The 20,359-nt window shown below is 34.8% G+C and overlaps 2 protein-coding genes across 2 annotated transcripts; both read left to right on the forward strand.

The window, feature by feature from the left end:
* The first annotated feature begins 1,242 nt into the window (after window positions 1-1,242).
* LOC136773596 (uncharacterized) lies at window positions 1,243-2,965 on the forward strand. The gene is given in 2 exon segments (XM_066727376.1): window positions 1,243-1,506; window positions 1,508-2,965. Coding segments are annotated over 2 exon segments (1,722 nt in total).
* A 14,585-nt stretch (window positions 2,966-17,550) lies between these two features.
* On the forward strand, window positions 17,551-19,698 carry LOC136773604 (protein FAM200A-like). Its single transcript, XM_066727385.1, has one exon. It carries the CDS (start codon window positions 17,551-17,553, stop codon window positions 19,696-19,698), a length of 2,148 nt encoding a protein of 715 aa, XP_066583482.1.
* Window positions 19,699-20,359: the final 661 nt, after the last annotated feature.

Below are 20,359 nucleotides of genomic sequence, written 5' to 3' on the forward strand. Positions count from 1 at the left end.
TTGTCCGTATTGGATAAAACGGCAAGTGACTTACAAGCGCACGAACAAACAGAAATAAAAGAAGTATGGAAGAAAAGTCGCAGTCACAGGTTCAAAACTGTGTACACAAATAAAAGTGGTCTACAAATTATAAATACGTATGCGATTTTGAAAACTTCATTAGCACCGCAGCTAGTAAGTATTTGGAATGGCTTTAAGTCGTTATTTGAATAATTTTTAAGTTGTAAATGTAAAACCACGCATTAATTTACGGTTTAGATATCTTTGGATTTTGAAAATCAGGTTACGCTTGAAAATAAACAGAATGAGGTATCAGCATCAAATCTATTGAAGCAAAACTGGCCTGAAATAGCAAAATTAATAATCGAAGTTGCTAAAAAAAATGCTACGCAAGTAAAGCCTAAAAAGGATTCTACCTCACCGATTATTCCTGATTATAACGATTTGTTGCAAGTGCTAAAAGTTAACAAAACTTTGCATAATGACGGTAATAAAAACTACTAATTTTTATGGAAAATATAAGTGCATATTATACATACGTATCTTTCATTTTAAACTAATTACGTTTCAGAGCATAAAAATGCTCTTGCATTTTTGTTAATCATCTCGCTATTAAAGCACCCCTATAGAAAACCACGCGATTGTACTTGGTCAGTATCGAGAGGACAAATTAGTCAATTTTATATACAGAATATTAAGGTAAAAATCATTAGTCTTATTTTTAATCATTCGTCTTAATCTTTATTCACTTAATTTTATTCCATTTTTTAATATTCTTTTAAAGGCTCACGAAAAATTTGAGGATTCAGTACAACAGCATCGCATGCATTTTCAAGACGATTATTTACGACGTATACCATATGCAGTATTTTGTGGATCTTTGCACGCTTTACAATGTTGCCATGTAGTAATCGAGGAATGTTACTATCATTTTACAAGTTGTATTGAAGCTATTGATTTTCTTTTCAAACTTTTTATTAGTTTAAAAATTGAGTACCCTATCGTGACTGCTCACTTATGGGCGTTTTTTCAACGCTATGTTTACAAATTAGAAAAGGAAAGGAGAACTGTAGGTAGACTAATCATCAATGATTTTATTAACGAATTAGAAAATATTTCTAGAGTTTCATAGCTCTAAAATAAAATAAGTCGTTTGTAGTCTATAAGTAAAACGTTTCTGTTATCAATAAAAATCATAGTTGTGATCATTATAGTAGTAATAAATTATTTTTCACTAGTATAATGGATATTCAGGAAGAAATATTAAAAACTACCTGTCAATTATATAGCAACTTGAATCTTTCAAGGACAGATATTCAATTCGTAATCGAGATGATGCAAAATTTAATAACTAATATTTATAATCCCTTTTTGTATGAAAAATTATCTGCCAATTTACACAATGCTATTAATGACGAAGTTCACGAAGAAATAAAAAAAACATTTAAAAAATGGCAAAATCCTTTTTTACAATTTAATAGGGAAGATAAAAGATTAACTTACTACAAAAAAAAATAGCTTACTTTTGGGGCCAGAATACTGTTCCATCGCTACTAAAGAAATCACTACATCGAGCGGCAAAAAGCTTCTTGTAAAAGACCAACATATTTTAATGGCGCATATACCCTTGAATAAATCGCTCAAGAATTTACTTGAGATCGATGGCGTGTATAATGCAGTTATAGAGTATATGGAATTTCTAAATAACGACAAAACAGCGATTACAAATTTTGTTCAAGGTCAGCTATGGCAAAAACAGAAATCAACATTTGATAAAACTGGTATTGCTCTTCCTTTATTCGGATATTTCGATGATGTGGAAACCGGAAACAGCCTTGGCTTCCATGCGAAAAATAACGAAATTGGAGCAGTCTACGTAACATTACCTTGCTTTCCACCAAACTTTGCATCAAAACTTGAAAGTATTATTTTGTCAGACATTTTTTACTCAAATGATAGACAACAATACGGTAACGCTGCCATTTTTAAACGATTCATCGAAGAACTTAATGATCTACGTGAAAATGGAATAGATTTAATTATAAAAGAAAAAAATGGATCGCGAAACTTAAAAGTATATTTTATAACTAGTTTAATACTTGGAGAGAATCTCGGAATTAATAGTATCTTTGGATTCACATCGTCTTTTTCAAGAACTGTTTGGTGCCGAATATGCTATGCCAAGACAGACGTTATGCAAACTTTAGTAGGTGAGAATGAAAGTTTATTAAGAACTGCTACCAAATACAAAGAAGACGTACAAATAATGCGTTTTTGTGATAGTGGTATTAAAGAAGACTGTATTTTTAACGTTGTCAAAGATTTTGACGTAATTGAAAACTCAAGTGTAGATGTTATGCACGACGTATATGAGGGAGTTTGTAATTACGTCATAGCTGAAATTTTATTAAAACTAGTTGTAGAAGATAAAATACTTAATTTAGATTATATCAACTATAGAATGCGTTCTTTAGATTTTAGTTTTGAATCCTCCAATTTACCACCCCCGATCAGCCTAGATTATCTGAAAAATAATCGCAAATTAAAAATGTCCGCATCTGAAAGTTTATTTTTTGCCCGTTATTTTGGCGTAATTTTAGGCGGCGTTTTAGACTATGACAACGTATATTGGAAATTGTATAAAAAATTAAGAGCGTTAATTCATTTTCTTACTGCACCATCGTTAACGTATTCCCATATATTGCAAATAGAAACTTTAATTAGTGAATTAAATGATATGTACATTCAGCTTTTTGGAAATTTAAAACCGAAATTCCATTTACTCATTCACTATCCGAAACAAATACTTACAAATGGACCAGTTTCTAAATTCTCATCGATGAGATTCGAATCATATCACCGAATAATAAAATTAATTCTATCACATTCTTTTTCACATCAACAAATTTTAAAGTCTATAAGTTTAAGATATGTACAATCACAAATGGGTTTACAATTTTCATAATACGAACATGATTATGTAATATTCGGTCCCGCAATATCAAATAACACGAACAAAAATGTATTTAAAAATATTACAATTAATAGTTTTTGTTATAAAAAAAACAGTATTATAGTAGTAGATTACAAAGATAGCATGCCAATATTTGGCAAAATCAACAAAATTATTTTTGATGATAAAATAATATTTAATTACATAGCATTAGTTAGTACAGGGTTTAATACTGATTATTTTGCATATAATGTTCATTATTTAGATTCTAAAGAATACACAGTTGAATACGATGCATTAGCGAATAAAATTCCGTGCTTGTTATTTGAAGAAGAAGGTGATTTGTACGTTGTCACCAGGCATATTTTATAAGTTTTTTAATAAACAAACAAGTTGAATAAGTTTTCTGTAATAAATATGTCTCTTATTAATACCTTTATCATAAATTAAGGAGTTTTTCTTTATGTTCAAAATAACTCTCTGCAAACTACAGGGGCCTTGCTCTCCGATAATATATAGTATACGCGTATAAGATATATCACATGTCATCGAAAAATCACATGTGTTTGTATATCTATAAGTATACGGTGAAATTTAAGCTGGTTTACAAGTTTCAGCGATCGTTTACCACATAACATCGGAGAGCAAGGTTCCGAATCTAACGCGCATAATTTTTAGGCACGACCGCGGTACGCAAAATGTCTTATTCTATTTGAAAATGTTCCGTTGCGTTTTCAGCGGCGGCACCGAAAAACAGGTGCCGGGCAGCTTCGCGCGCGCTGCCTGGCACAGCGAAACGCAGTGCCGCGCCCCCCACCACGATGTACTCGGCAGCGCGTCGCGGTCTGCTATGGGCAGCTCTCTCGACGCTGCCGGCAGCGCCGCCACAGCTGCTTCCCCTTTTCCGTGTAGGAATTCCCACTATAGTCACTTTCAAACGATTCCGTCCTATTCCCGGCAGCCCGAACGTCGAGGTCCATTTCCCACGGAATGGACATATCTCCGAATAAAAAACGGCTACGAAACCTAAAAAGCCGATCGCGAAGAATGGAGGGAGATCCTGAAACTTGTAGCCCGTAGGAACGCAAAATTAATAACACTACCTGTTGGGGGAGGGTACGAACCACGTCGCGGTAGGTTTCGAGGGAAAAACCGGGAGGGGAGGGTGGAGAAATGCTCATCACCTACCTTTTTCGCCGACCAGGGAAGCAGCGGGTGCCAGCAGTCAGCAGCGGTGGGGGAGAGAGCGTCGGTAAGGCAGGCGGGCGGTCGGTACAGCGGTGGCGGCGTCGGCACGGCAGGCAGGCGGCGGCAAAAATTTTGAATTTGCACAGTTTGAATCACTCGCGAACTTTCTAAGTTTGAAAAGAAAAACAAACACTAAATGTCACGAGCACTCGACCCGCACCCGCGACGCACGGAAACGCGGGAGATCACCGCCAGAGCCAACGGTCGAACACTAAGGCAAGGGGGGGGGAGGTAGGGGAAGGCAAGGAGAAAATTAAAAAAACTACACTTTTTAATGAAATCACTGCACTCGCGGGCACTACGGACACTCTACGCGGCGGGGCCCCACTTTGGGCGCCAATTTGTAACGCGCGGAAAAAATTCCGGGTTAGAAAATACAAATAACTACACTGCAAAAATCCAAGGACACAATCTTTATTTTAACACTACGAAATCTCGGGGGGAGAGGCCTCCCGCGATGTCCTGGCACACTTATTATACGCGCACAATGATTTCATTAACCACTAAACAAAAAGGAAAACTAGGGAAAAGCTCAGGGAAAGCGACGGGCTAGGAGGCGGCACGGGAAAAGCGAAAGGGGGAAGGGAATAGGAGAAGGAAAATTCTCCGCGGCTCCGACGACGATGTCCGACGATCCCACGACGTCAGCCACGAGAACTCCACAGAAAACTTTTCCAAATCGATGGCTGGGGCCCGCAATATTGAAATACGCCGAATTTCAGTATTCGCGGCGACGACCTAGCTCTCTTTACTAAAACACGTACTGATGCTCCAAGAGTAGAACAAGGTGTAGTCCAATGTGACATATATTCCTTCGTTCTCTCAATTTTTCCCCTCATTCCGGGGTGTCATATTGGGCATAGTTGCGATCGGGACCCAGGGACCAATCATTCATTAGGTATGGATCCGCGATCCATAATTCTCGCCGTTCCGGCTAATTACTCCTATGCTTCGCGTGTTAGCTGGCTGGCTAGCTCCTGCGCGAAGATTCTGCGTGGTCGTCTTTAGCAGACGACGACACTATGGCTTCGTGGTTCGGCAGCGGGGCGATGCGGTGCGGGGTCGGCGACGATGGGTCGGTTGTAGCGCGGGTAGGGGAGAACGCAGCTAGGCGCGCTAGGCGTCAGCGCGGTAAGGAGAGGGGACGGGACTCGCTGCTAGACGCTCGCGGCGCGAAGCGCGGTAAGGGGAATTGGGGACTACGCTGCTAGGCGCTCGCGGCGCGAAGCGCGGTAAGGGGAAGGATAGAGAGACGCGTAAACATACGCGGACGGGACAATGGGTGCGAGGGAGATAGACTTATGGGAGATCGGGTATGGGCTAGAAAAGGACAGAGAGACAACAGTTGTCAAGCTCTTGTTGGAGCAGAGGAGTCGGTCTTATAAGCTACTAATAAAATTTACCATTGGGAATATAATATTTAATTCCAAATAAACTACAACCTAGAAACATTCGCTCAATCCTCGATCATACCATTTCCCAAAAACATTTACTCTCCTTCCGTGGATGGCAATTACAATATCCCTTAAGCGGGTAACTACATTACCATCACACGGAAGGTTCATCTATACTCACTCACTCACTCACTCACAAGCATACTCAAGAGGACGGGAGGCACTAAGGGGGAGACCAGAGAAGAACTAAAAAATGTGTACATTTCTGTAACCTATTTCCACCACGTTACAATATATATATATATATATATATATATATATATATATATAAGCACCAAATAAATTGTTATAAATGAAAGGTTTTAATTCAGTCGAAACTGAGGTTTTTAACATTTATTCATGATTATCTTATAAATATTTACATTTGAACGAATGATATGATTAAAATCAATTTTTATGAAGAAATTGTTAATAGGTACTTGAGATGTGAAAACAAAAATTGCTCGGCTACCGCACAGCTCGTGGACGGCCAATTTAAAGGTATGAAAGTGCATAACCACGAGAGACCTGATGATTTAGCAGATATAGCGCAGTTTCGACAGAAACTGTTCAAAGCCATTAAAAAAGGCGTAGATACGCCGAAAAACTTGTATAATTCTGTTGCAATTAGGTAAAATGCATAATGTTTCCATTTTGCTGTCTTGAATTAAAAGCATACGTTATATGTTTTCAGAAATCCTTCTAAAGCAACAAATGTGCCATACAAAAAGATTAGGCGTAGCTTGTACAATTGGAGAATAAAGAAACTAATTAAAAATCCTAAGAGCTTGAAAGAGTGTGATAAAATAATGAATGGAGAAAAATGGAAGAAATTATTGAAATTTAATTTAAATAGCATAGCGCACAAAATTACTGTTTACCAATTTGAGCATGAAAAGGAGAACACCTCAGTCGTTTTAGCAGATAAAAAGTTTATTAAAAAATTTAAGTGTTGCACGATATATTCTATTGATGCAACATTTGATACTACACCAGAAATTGACAACGTTTATCAACTGCTCACCATTATGGCCAAATATAAAGAAAAAGTATTTAAACATACTTTATCTCATTGGTTTAATATCTTGCGTGATTAAAAAAAGTTTTCTTGATACCTTTTTCTTGCTTTAACAGTTTGTGCCAATCATATGGATTCTCATGTCGAAAAAATTCGAAAGAACTTATGTACAAATTTTACAATTCATAAAAGAAAAAATCATGACGCATTTGGAGCCCCTGTTATGCATTTGTGATTTTGACACTGGATTGCATAATGCAATTAAAACAGTGTTTCAAGGCTGCCATATCACTGGATGCCTATTCCATTTTATCCAAGTTTGCTTTATTCCTTATATTACAGTATCAATATCTATTGTTTACATCTAAAGATCTATATTATAATTTTCCTTTCTAAATTTTAAAAAGAGCTTGAGAAAAAAGGCGAGGAAAAACAAAATTTTTAAAAAGGCAAATACTAGCATTGAAGAAATTGCAAAAGCGATTGTATTATTTAGAAAAATATGCAATTTAGCTTATTTGCCTATGAGTCATATTGCAGAAGAATTCACTCAAATTGTAAATGAAACGATAGAAGATCGGAAACTTTTTGAAAATTTTGAAAATTTTTTCACTTATTTTAAAAATTACTGGCTGAAACAAATAGGTGTGCAGGTGTTCTCTATATATAGAATAAAGGATACTACAAACAATGGTCAAGAAAGGTATCATAAAACCTTAAATGAGAAAATGGGGGCTCATCCAACTCTTAGTAATTTTGTTGGTAAGTGTACGTCGTGAAGAATTACCATACAATAAATTATTCTACGTCTTCGTTTACACTGTTTTTCGTTGGTAGTAAGTAATATTAAAACGGAGTGAATTGGATATATAACTCCTGTAATAAAATTGATCATTTTTATGTCATTAGAAATAATTTTACTATAGGGAAAAACAATGTTTAAACGTTATTTTTCTAATAAATAAACTTCACTTTTAGCAAAGCTAATTGAAATCATAAAGATTTATAATATTGAAGTTGCCCAAATTGATAGAGGTCACGGCAAAAATATTGTACACAGACGAAAATGTTCCTACTCATTTCAAAACTGGTTCTGGAATGATGAAGGAGGGTGGGCCTTTTTAGAAAATTCTTTAGCAGGATGCACATCTGAAAAGGAGAAATTGCACCTCATTCATTACTTTATCAATATGTCCGTATTATTAAATAAAAGCATAATTTTGCAAATTAAGAAACACTTAAAAAATCAAGGTAACTATTTTTCATGGTTCTTAAACAGCAATAAATAAATTAACTTAATTTTCTAAAAGTATTGAAAAAGAAAATGTTTTTTGTTTAATTTTCAGAATTGTCATTTAAGGAGATTGAATCATCAAAAATTAAGAAATTAACGTTTGGAAACACGAAGGGCTTGCTATTACTGAATTTAAATTAATTTATTGTAAAACCAACAGTTTATTTAAAAATAAATAAATATAATATTAAATAGTTACTATTAAATAGATATATATTTGATTACCTTTTTTGTATTCCTAACTGTAGAATACATTTATCTCTCTTTTGGAAACTGCACGTATGTATTTATTACAAAAATGAATGATATTATTGATATTACTGGTATTCCTATCCAATAGTGACTTCAAGATATACAGCTCAAAATATTCATTTCACTTTCGTAGAAATTCCTTCTGAATCTGTAAATATTGAAGGTAAATTAATATTCAGAGTTTTAAAGTGTATTATTCTTGTTTAATTTATTTGAAAATAAACCATGCACTTGTCATGGACATTCTCAATCAAGAATATGCCAGAGAACATTTTCAAATTAATTTTTTCTGAGTTTGATGCGACAGGACGGAATACAGAAGAATTTGTAAATTTGATTCCCTTACAACCCCTACAAACAAAGCAAACTTCATAATTCATCATATTCATAACAGTAATGATGTATACTACATAGTTATTGATTGCTGTAAGGAAAATAAGTAATAAAGTTTGTTGTTACCTTAATAACATTCATGCCAAAATGCAGTAGATTTTTTGTTTTAAATAAACTCTGATAATGAGTTATTCAAATTTTCTATTTGCCTTTATAAATTGAAAGGCGTGCAATGTAAGAGTAAAGACTGCTGCTGCTGTTGAATGTACCATCATGTCCTTAGGCATGTTATTAGTTAATTGCATTTTTCCTTTCTTATACACACTGTACTCTTATATCAAACTGCGCCAAGTGTAACTAGAAATTTCTTAAAGGTAATTTCCAATTTATGCTTCTCTTCGCAATAAAAGAAAAAAGTATAACCAAGCATAGCAATGTAGGTACCTTTGAAACAACTAAATCGTACAGAATCTAATTGTCAGTATAATAATTTGATTTCAATATGGTTCAGTATAATATTGCATTTACTACTACAAAATATAATAAAGACGATATGTGAAGGAATAAACTTACAAGATACTCACTGCGCTTAGTCTAACTCTATGCAGATGATGTGGCGAATGGAAAATCCTATGAAATCTGAATATACCCCATACTAAATTAAGATTGCCATAAGAAATATGACAATTTCCTCAGTGTATTTCAATACATCTAATGTGGTAGAAATAAGTACAAAGCCATTATTGTCCTATTTCAGTATTTATACTAATTTATCTGAAATTAAAAGTTTTCACAAAGTATCACATTCATATTACATATATATATATATATATATATATATATATATGTAAAGCATTAATACTACGTATCTGATAATTCGATGATAATATTCCTCTTCGGATTAGAATTAAGATTTTTTCTCTTTGCTGCTTTCTTGTAAATTCGACTGATAACCTATCTTTGCCCACCAGGGCCATCGGGTTTACATACACGGATGACATTTCTGATTGCATAAACACGGAAGATATCTGCGCACATTTTACGCGCATCTGCTAGACTTCCGGTGGTTTTACACCATATTCATATATTCTATAGAGCAGCTATGACTTATCCCAAATTTTTTGGGTCAAATTGCACACTACCACGCATGGCCCAGCTATCTCGCTGCAGATTATTAGAAAAAAAAATGAAGATTGTGAAAAATATATATATTTTAAATAATAAAGTGTGTTTTTTATGCCGCAAGGCTGTTTCCCAAAATCTACGTGTATTTATCTCTCTCTCTTATATCTCTCGCGTAAAGGGCTGGGACGTTTGGCGGACCCGTTGCGAACACCGGCTGGAATTTTTCATTCGAAATTAGGCATACCAATGGATGAAATAACAAAATAGGCAGATAGGCGCGCGATGTGTTACACAATCACAATTTATAAAATGGAATTTAGTTTCGCAAACTTCTTATAAATTGAAAATTATACCACGTTATCAGTACCAAGAGATCTAACGTTTTGTAAAATATAAATAAACCTTTTTGTTAAAGGCTAAACAATTGGAGTGTCAGGTGATTAATTTTCCCCCACCACCGGGCTTCCCCCACCACCCTGGAGTGGGGGTATTTCCCCTACCCCCCCTTCCCCCGCGAAACCCCGACCCCCTCGCCGCCCGGTCCCAGAATCCCTATAGCCACACTACTCTCAAATTAATTGTAAAATCGAAGACTACGTGATGTTCCAAATCCAGGGCGTACGGGAGAAACGCCGGACAATCAAACATTAGCATACACTGCACCCAAAAGTTTAGGACCACTTGGTAAAATTGTCATAAAAACAAGTTCTCCTTTAAGTGCGTGTAGTTTGGCAACTCTAAGAGGTAGAAGAAATTTAAGGATATCCTCATGAAGTTTATTAAATTCTGCGTCCTACTGTATTCATTTGACCTAAGAAAACCTAATGAGTGCTTGCCGTGCTTGTATTAAAGGAGAGGAACATGACAACATTTTTAATGTCTCTTTATTTATGAATATTAAATTTCAATTCTTTCCACCGCTCATAATAATTGTCTGACGCATTTGAAATTCAAAAAAGTTAATGCTTGAATCTTTAGCTTTCATTCAATTCCAAAAACGTTTAAAAATTCTAATTAGGTCCGCAGTTATTTGATAATTAATGAAGCAGTATTCGGCCTGCATTTTTTCCATAAAACATTTGCTCGCTAAACTCTTGATACAAATTCTGGTATGTATAAATTATGGATGCTAAAAGGGGGAACCACATTTAACTCTTCTTTCATTTGATTGACAACTATTCTACGGTTTCAAATAAATCAATGAAAGCTTATATACAATTAACATATTTATACTTTTTTTGATTGAATTGTAACACGTATTATTGTTAATAATCAAAATTAAAATAATTAAAAATGGTAACCGTTTGGTACCCATATCTTATACCGACCTGCATTTTTTCTTAGAGCTTAGCGAGACGATGTTTTGCGGACAAAATGCTGGTCGCACACTGCTCGACTAATTGTCATATATCTTTGGACCAAATAACAATATATACCCTACCGGTCAAAAGTTTAATACCACTTGAAAAATTTGGCTGAAAAACAGTTGCTTCTTTAAACGCGCATAGCTTGATAACGAAATAAGGTACAAGAAAATTGAAAACAGCATTGGTAAGGCGACGAAATTCCGTATACGATGGAATTAGATTCATTTCCTAGAAGCTTATAATTACAGAATTGCAATTAAATAAAAATGCTGCTAAATTAAAAAATATTAATTTTTCGTTATGTCAATTCAGCCTGTTGCAGCACTTGTAATAATTATGGTAACTATGTAAAACTTTGGTGACATAAAGCTAAAAATTTTAGCTTTAATTTGAGCCATCAAACGTAACGATATTCATCGTATTTCCTTATTTTCATAACGTTATTCTGAGTAATGTCGAGAAGAATTTTTGACCGAAAAACAAATGCCCAAGCATTTAAGACAATTTCAGAACGAAGAATCCGTCGGTATATATTAACGACTTATTCTACTTATTCCATATTGCACTTTTATTCAATTAACACAAAGCAATATTCAATTTAAAATTAAAGCAACAAATGTAGAGTAATAATTAACCAAATCTATTTTATTAATTCGAAGATTTACAAGTATCATATTTCTTTTAAATGAATAAAAGTGCAATATGGGATGAATAGAATAGGTCGTTTAATACCGACGGATTCTTCAATCTGATATTATTTCAAATGCTTGGACAGTTGTTTTTTGGTCAAACATTTTTCTCGACATTACTCAGAAAAAAGTTATGAAAATAAGGAAATACAATGAATATCGTGACGTTTGATGCCTCAAATTAAAGCTGAAACTTTGAACTTTATTTCACCAAAGTTTCATATAATTACCATAATTATTGCATGTGCTACAAAAAGTTGAATTGACGTAACGAAAAAATATAAAATTTTAATTTAGCACCATTTTTATTTAATTGTAATTCGATAACTACACGTTTCCCGTGCATTGAATTCATTCCACTATATGTAGAATTTTATCAGCTTTCTAACGGATTTTTTGAATTTTATTGTATCTTTCCTTATTACGAAGTTATGCACGTTTAAAGAAGTGACTGTGTGATTTTCAACCAAACTTCTCAAGTGGTCTTAATCTTTTGACTGGCAGTGTACGTTTCATGGGTTAATGCTGTTAAAAAGCATTGATTTATGATAACAAATCCATAATTCCTGTATCTACTAGAATCTCTATCTTTTTCTTTCTTCCTGTTTTTGTTATTTCGAAATGATTAGTTTTTAAGTTAAAAGTACAAGCTCTAAGCTCTACCTTAAGGATACATTGAATGCATTTTAATTTCTTAAAATTTAAATATTTTTGTTAATGAGCTCTTACGTACCTTTAGATAGAATTTTTGGTAATATTAATATATTTTACAATAAGATATATCAATATTACCAAAAATTTTATCTAAATATACGTAAGAGCTCCTTAACAAAAATATTTAAATTTTAAGAAATTAAAATGCATTCAATATATCCTTTGTGACGACAACCTTTCGAGGGCGCACTTTTCCGCCATTTGACTCGCGAGGGGAACACGAGTTCGAACGTGAGGTACACAAGGCACACGGATTTTTAAACAAGAACTGAATGCCAATTTTATCTTTGACAATAATTTATTTCAATCAGTAACTACATAGGTGAAAACCTCTTGCTTGGGCGCCAGGCATCCCATTTCACTACGCGGCGTGACCAGCTGAGACCGTCTCAGGGCGTGCTACAATTGGCTTTGCCGAATCCGTACAAATTTTACTAAGTTTATTTACCAGGTCCTAATCCGATGCTTTTAGGAACCTGAGTTACGATTACCTAAATTAAAATTCATTTAAGAACATCCTACAAAGCTATTGAAATCCACTCCGCGTTTAGCTATTCGTTGGAGGAATCTATGACCTGAAAAAAATAGGCCGAAACACGAGAACTCAAAGGAGGGCACTGGACCTGAATAACCTGAAAATCCGAAAAATATGACAATAATAACGAAATAATAGGAGTCGACTCCTCAGGTGGCTGCCGCCTACAATATGGCCGCCCGCCTAAGAATCGGCATCCGTACAACAATCAAAAATATTAAATAACGACGAAATCGCTCGCCTGCTCTCTCACAACAGGAAGAGGGTTTCCTTCTGCCACCTATATCCGCTGCTGCCCCGAGAACCCCACGGCAACGAAGAGAAAAGCGTGTACTTCCCCGATGTGGGGTTTCCACGTTACCTGCTTTACTATCTACACGAATTCAGGCAGCCTCTCCGTCCTCCACTAGCATTCCAGGCGCCTTCTTCCGACGCAGGCATATGCACTCGCGAAAAAGCCCGAGGGAAAAACTACTAACTGGGGCGAAAGATTATGGGATAAAACCCACAAGTCGGCGACAGGTAACTGGTACCTACACGGAAAGTCGCGAAAGCGAAGGGTCTGTCCTCGTCGACGTTGTTCAAGAAAGAGAGTGTGAATCAGTGATGTGAACCTGCGAGAATTTGGTATCCCCACTATGCCTCCACGGGGGAACTAACACAAACGCATGCCTCGTTCGTGAGAGCGGCGTCGCCACTGTCGCCAGTTATTTACGAGTAGTCGCGTATAAAGACCTTCGGCCAAGGTCGGTAGACTTCGTTACACGTCGGGCGTGCAAGCTAGATGCATAGATGTATTTTCGGATCTCTCTGTCTTTCGCGACTCTCCTAGCATCTCGATCAAATGAATATTCTTCCTGTTTAGCCGGTCAGCTGGGCCGCTGCAGAAACACAACAACAATTTTCATCCCGCTCTCTTTCTCTGCTCAGCTTACTGCGAATCATGTATGACACTGAAAATTAAAGCTCCTCGATGAAAATTCTTCCTTTTTAGCCGATCAGCTGAGCCGTTGGAAAAGGACAGCGAATATTGTCTTCTCGTTCTCTTTCTCTAATCACCGTAATGCGAATAATTTATGACTGTGGAAATTAAAGCTCCTCGGTAAATATTTTTCCTGTTTAGCCGATCAGCTGAGCCGCTGGAAAAGGACAGCGAATATTGTCTTCTCGCTCTCTTTCTCTAATCACCGTAATCCGACAAATTTATGATCCTGAAAATAAATATTGACAGAAGTAGTCATTTTTATAAAGATTGTGGGGCTTGGAAGAATATAATTTCTTTCAAAGTTAACCCGGAGAAAACGTTTAGTTACATTTTCAATGCATATGATTTACAGAGAAATATTTGTAATTTCTTGCTGTAAATGTTAATGATAATAGGACATATCTAACAATTACTATTTCGTAATTTGCGAGAACTCAAGAACCTGTGATGTTCTTTTATGTATATCTATTTTCAGTCAATTAAGAGTAATTGTTTCGGAACTGTTTACCTAAAGATGTATTAAACTGACTACGCTAAATTCATATTATGTAATTTTGTCTTCAATTATTGAATACAAACATATGTTCCAAGACTTCTCATATTTAACGAACGAATGTAAATAGCGTTGAAATATATATATAATCCTTTCATGTAATTTCTGCGTTCTACTGTCATGTTTCTGGATTAGATTCCATGTGCATTATTTCTTGTTTACCTAGTTGAAATAAATATGTATTGAACCTACTCTCTATGTCTAATTCATTTATTGATATAGGATAATATGTGGAATTGTAATAGGAAGTACAAATGAACAACACCATGAAATATATTTTACTATATTTATTAATTTAAAATATTATTAATAATAATAAAAAACCTGTTGGGCGTAGGGCCGAGCTGCCTCTCGAGGCTCCTCCCTAGCCTCCCGGAACCGGCCATAAAAATTGCGGCGCGACTGACCAGCGTTGTATGGGCGATCTGAAGAAAGAAACATGTTAATATATATAATAAACTGTTTCAAGTAAATGTAGCAGAGCTCGGAATCAATTGTAACAAGGAAACTAGTGTCGTTTGTACCATGTTAAATGAATAGGAAAATGGCTCATTGTATTACAGTTGATCCCGGTTCCACCTATTGCTCTTGATTCAACTATTAATAGTTATTTAAAAATCTTACCTATATAGCCGGGTCTTTCAGTCCGGGTTGCCCGAGGCACAAATTGCCGCTGCCGGTGCGGCTGTTGCTGCTGGGGTGGCGGGGGAGGCTGTACAGCCAGCAGCAGAGGTGGTTGCTGTTGCTGCTGCTGGAGCTGCAACTGCTCCATCTTTATCCGGAGTTGTTACAGCTCCACCTGCAGTTTTTGCTCCCGCTGCTGCTGCTTCTGCTGCTGCCGCAGCTGCTCCTGCAGCCCCTCTAGGCGGTCCAGCAGCAGCTTCTGCTGTTTTACCAGCTCTTCGTGGTGCTGCTACTGGGTCCGCCTATCTTGAGCATTTTGCTCCAATATTCGGAGCAATAGTTCTCTGTCCGTATCTGTAACAGAAAAAGAATGATATGTTGTAATTGTATTTTAAAATGGTTATAGAAAAATGAATTTTTATTTACAAAGAATGGAGTCTTCCTCAGTTATGCTCCTGCAAAAAATTACAAAATAATTAATATATAGAAATAATAATTTCTTTCATGGGTACAGGGATAAATCATTAGTTATTTTAAGCATTAATATAACAACAAAGAATATTGTTTTCCCGTTAATATTAAAATAAGTAACGTCTTTTCAACGACACTAATATTAATTTATTGTAAATATTTTGCTATTTAAATTCTAGACCTCAAATTTAAAGAAATAAAGATTTTTGCTCATTTTATATATTACATGCAATAAACAAAAGGGGATACATTCTAATATTGAAATACAGCTGTAAATTTAAAAAGTACTTACATGATTGTATAATCCGTCACTTGTCACAATAGAGTGCGATCACCACGGTTTATAATACGACTGAGCTTCAATTATGTGGTCTCCCAATATCCTCTACATATAATTATACAGGGTGTCCTATTGTTTTATTCACTGTTGACTTAGGGAGTCATATATGTTTGTAGTATACGATTTCTTAAGAAATTGACGTTTAATTTCTATTTCTGTTGTTAGTAATTAGCTGTCGACCCTGTATATAATGTGTAAACAGTATCACTTCAAAATAGATAAATAACAGCATGTTAGAAAATTACTGATATGGCGAACTGAACACTCCACGTAATTTTCTTACCTGAAATAATAGTTGTTACTGTAAAATATAAGAAGTCTTATCTCCAGTAAATATGCATAATTAAAATCAATGTTCAAATGAATCATTGGTTCATTAAAATAAAAATTTCAAGTAGGAGATATAAGCATTTTAAATAAGAAAAATATTGTTGACTAGGGCTATATATGCGTTCAATATAAAACAGCGTATTAAATTTACGCAACCTTTGCACTCCGGGAAATAAATTCTGTCCAACATATCAACAAATGTTTTAAAGGACCTTACTTCCGAAGCGGAGAAAGTTTCCCCCACCAAGCGGCTTACCTTAGCTATCATCGGCCTAGGGTAATAAATCAAAGGCCATAAATGAAGCCAAATTAATTACTCCTTTACTCCAAGAGCTAATGCAAATTTTAAACTTTTACACTGATAATTAAACATTTTTGAAATTATTATGAAGGCATTGCTTCCATTTTTATGATAGAAATGAGCCTAAACACGGCGTTAATCGGATAATTATTTCTATGTTAATTGTCTTACAGCTTTCATTCCATCAAGTTGTGTAATGATAAATCAAATTTGTGTTACTATAATCTACAAAAATTATAATATTTATTTAAAGCAATACTGAAGTCTTTCTTATATAGTAAAGATATGGTTTGGAAATATTTATATTAATTGACAAAAAGATGCCTAATATCTTTTTAAACATCTTATCCACCCATTGCTACATCATTTTTACTCATTCGGGAATGTATTATTTAAATAAATATAAATAAATACAACTCGATTTTAATTACAATTTAATATAATTAAAAATGCAAGAGATAATAAAAGTAGAAATAATTATCCGATTAACGCCGTGTTCAGGCTCATTTTCATCATAAAAATGGAAGCAATGCCTTAATAATAATTAAAAAAATATTTAATTAACAATATAAAAGTTTAAAATTTGTATTAGCTTTTGGAGTACAGGTGCTATTAAATTGGATTTATTTATGGAACCCTGAAAAGCGTATGAAACATGTTTGATTCTTATAAAACGGCGAACGGTCGAGTACCTAGCGCGCGGGACTACTGAACCTGTGGTGACAAACTGACAAGTTCGAATCCTTGTGGAGCAATTAATTTTTTTTTATGAAAAATAATTAACTCCCTTTAATGTTGTAGCCTTCAAATTAACTGCTTTTCAGAAAAGTCTCATCACTGCCTTCATTTGTAAACAAAAATAAATGTATAAAGGAAGGTGAAGTCGTTGTCTCTCGGGCAGTTGCCTTAAACGTTTAAAACTGGTAACATCAATTCAATTTAAAGTTTTGTGTTTTAAAGTGAGAAGTGTTAACAGTCGTGAAAAATGTCAACTAGTCCAGATCTAAAAAGGACGAAGATGTCTTTTAGTCCGGAAACTAAGAAGACCAGAAATAAGAAAAATTTTCAATACCAGTGGTACGACACACATCCGTCTTGGAGAACATGGGTACGGCCGGTACCTGAAAATGAAAGTAAGTTTCATTGCCTTATTTGCAAAAAGTCTTTAGATTGCGGTCATTCGGAAATATGTAAACACGAAAAGTCTAGTGTTCACAACAGAAACGCAGAAAGTTTTGAATTTCGCGACCTCCCGGGAACCTCTACTGCCTTTCCAGACATTCAAGATGAAGTCAATTTTGACTTTAATGATAGCGTAAAAATAGCTGAAATTAGATTAGCTACTTTTTTCATAGAACATAACATTCCATATGTAACGAGTTCCGCGATGATATATATTTTCCAAAAAATAGGCAAGGATCCGCAAGTCCTTCGAGCCATAAAATTAGGACGCACCAAATTGTCAAAGATTGTGAATAACGTCGTTTGTCGCAAAGAAACGAAAAGTCTCACAGAAACGCTGCAAAATACAAAATTTGCAGTATTTCTTGATGAGACATCGGATATAACGAATGAAAAATGGTTTTCCATAATGGTACGATACGTGGAACCATTAACGTTACAAATACAAGCGCGCCTCTTGCAACTAATTAATTTTGATGCGAGAGATTGTTCCGCGGAAAAATTATTTACCGCTTTTAATAATGAATTAATTAAAAAACAAATTCCGTTAGCTCAAGTAATAGCAATGAGCTGCGATAATGCATCGGTCATGATCGGGAAAAATTCATCGTTTCGGACAAAAATCTTGAAAAAGAATTCGAGAGTAATAACAATTCCATGTATATGCCACGTATCAGCACTTGCTGCATCTGCAGCATGTAAAACGCTTCCTTCGTTTCCCGAGGATTTCGTGAAAAATATAGTAAATTTTATAAACGGTAGCCCTAAAAGAACGGCAATCTTCCTCGAATTTCAAAGATGTTTCACAGATAAAATAAGCAATATCTTGAGACACGCGGAAACTCGATGGCTCACTCGACACAAGTGTATTGATCGCATAATACAAAATTGGGATGTCTTAAATAATTTTCTATTGGAACTGTCGTCTGAAAATAACAGGCAAGCTACACAGTTGCACGAATGTATGCAAAACACGGAGACTAAAGCGTATTTATATTTTCTGCGTTTCGTTTTAAATGAATTCAATTCTTTTAATGCAGTGTTTCAATCTCGCGAAACAAAAATTCACTTATTACAACCGAAATCGGTAGAACTTTTAGTTTTCATATTGAGAAAATTCGTGAAACCAGATTTATTACAATTGATCATTGATGAAAACAACTTTCGTACGGTAACTTTCTCGCGCGAAGAAAATATTATGGAATTAGAAAATATTAATGTCGGTTTCGATTGTAAGGATTATCTGCAAGAGCAATTGCACGACGGTACTTTAAGCACATTGCAAGCTGACCAAATCAAACAAAGTTGTTTGAAATTCCTAATAAAAGCTGCAGATGAAATATGTAACCGTTTTCCAATCGATGCTCAATTTTTCAAAAACCTTACAATTCTCGATTACAAATGCTCTCTTTTCGATCCGGATCGTGAATCATCAGCCGTCATATTATTAAAAATTAATAATTTATTCAATATTGCAAATGAAATTGAATTAAAACAAGAATGGTTCTCTCTATATAACAATGAATCGGGAAATCAAAAGAACGCGTGGCCTAAAATGCCTTTCGATGAAATGTGGATTAAAATATCGCAAACAACGTGCGAAGGAAAAGAAAAGTATCCTCAATTAAAATCGCTTTTGAATATAATCCAATCGTTGCCTCATTTTAATGCAGAAGCGGAGCGTTGCTTTTCAATAATACCCGACGTGAAAACCAAAAAGAGAAATCGTATAAGCTCGGCAACTCTAAATTCAATGTGTGTAATTAAGAATTACTTAAAGTGTACAAACAGTGACAGCATTACAATTCCAATAAATAAGAGTCACTTAATATTAATGGAAAAGAGTAATTTATATGCAAAAAGTTATGTAGAGTGTGAAAGAACTCTGACCATTCACGCGTACAAAAGTGACGACGATGATAATGATGATGATTTACTTTGCAGTGATTGAAGAAATGTCTGACGGGTTCGACAAATTTAAAAAGATGAACAATAAATGTCTGACGGGTTCGACAAATTTAAAAAGATGATCAACAAATGTCTGACGGGTTCGACAAATTTAAAAAGATGATCAACAAATGTCTGACGGGTTCGACAAATTTAAAAAGATGATCAACAAATGTCTGACGGGTTCGACAATTCGTGATTTCAGAGTTTTTTAGTGGGTAGGCGCTATCATAAGAACCATGTAGTTTGACTTTTACATATTTACGACGATAAAAAGAACCGATGAATTACATTCATTTATAATCATTGTTCTCTGTCCTCAATATGTTAAATCGACACAGGCATGGAGATAGTGAGTCCCACACTACTAAGCAAATGGTTTCAATCATGTTACTTAGTGTGCCAGGATGCATTTTTCTCTTAAAAAAAAAAAAAAAGAAAAGCATTTTTGCGCAGTAATTATTAGCTCGAGTAGAACATGAATTATTTCGTGTAAAATGTCGTGCTCGTATAAAAAAAATTGTTGAGGTGAGTATTTTTATTACATTATAACATAATTATTTTTTGAAATGTTTTCCTGTATAACTGATTAATGATAACATCAATTATTGCTATAAATAATCTAGATGTATCTATATATAAGTACGTAAAGGCACAGGAATTAT

Source organism: Prorops nasuta, unplaced genomic scaffold, assembly GCF_024137725.1.
Source record: "Prorops nasuta isolate Cenicafe-Biocafe unplaced genomic scaffold, Cenicafe_Pnas_1.2 PNAS00005, whole genome shotgun sequence".
Lineage (NCBI taxonomy): Eukaryota > Metazoa > Arthropoda > Insecta > Hymenoptera > Bethylidae > Prorops > Prorops nasuta.

Excerpts from the sequence above, each read along its gene's own strand:
- LOC136773604 (XM_066727385.1), top strand. The coding sequence starts at position 17,551 with ATGTCAACTAGTCCAGATCTAAAAAGGACGAAGATGTCTTTTAGTCCG.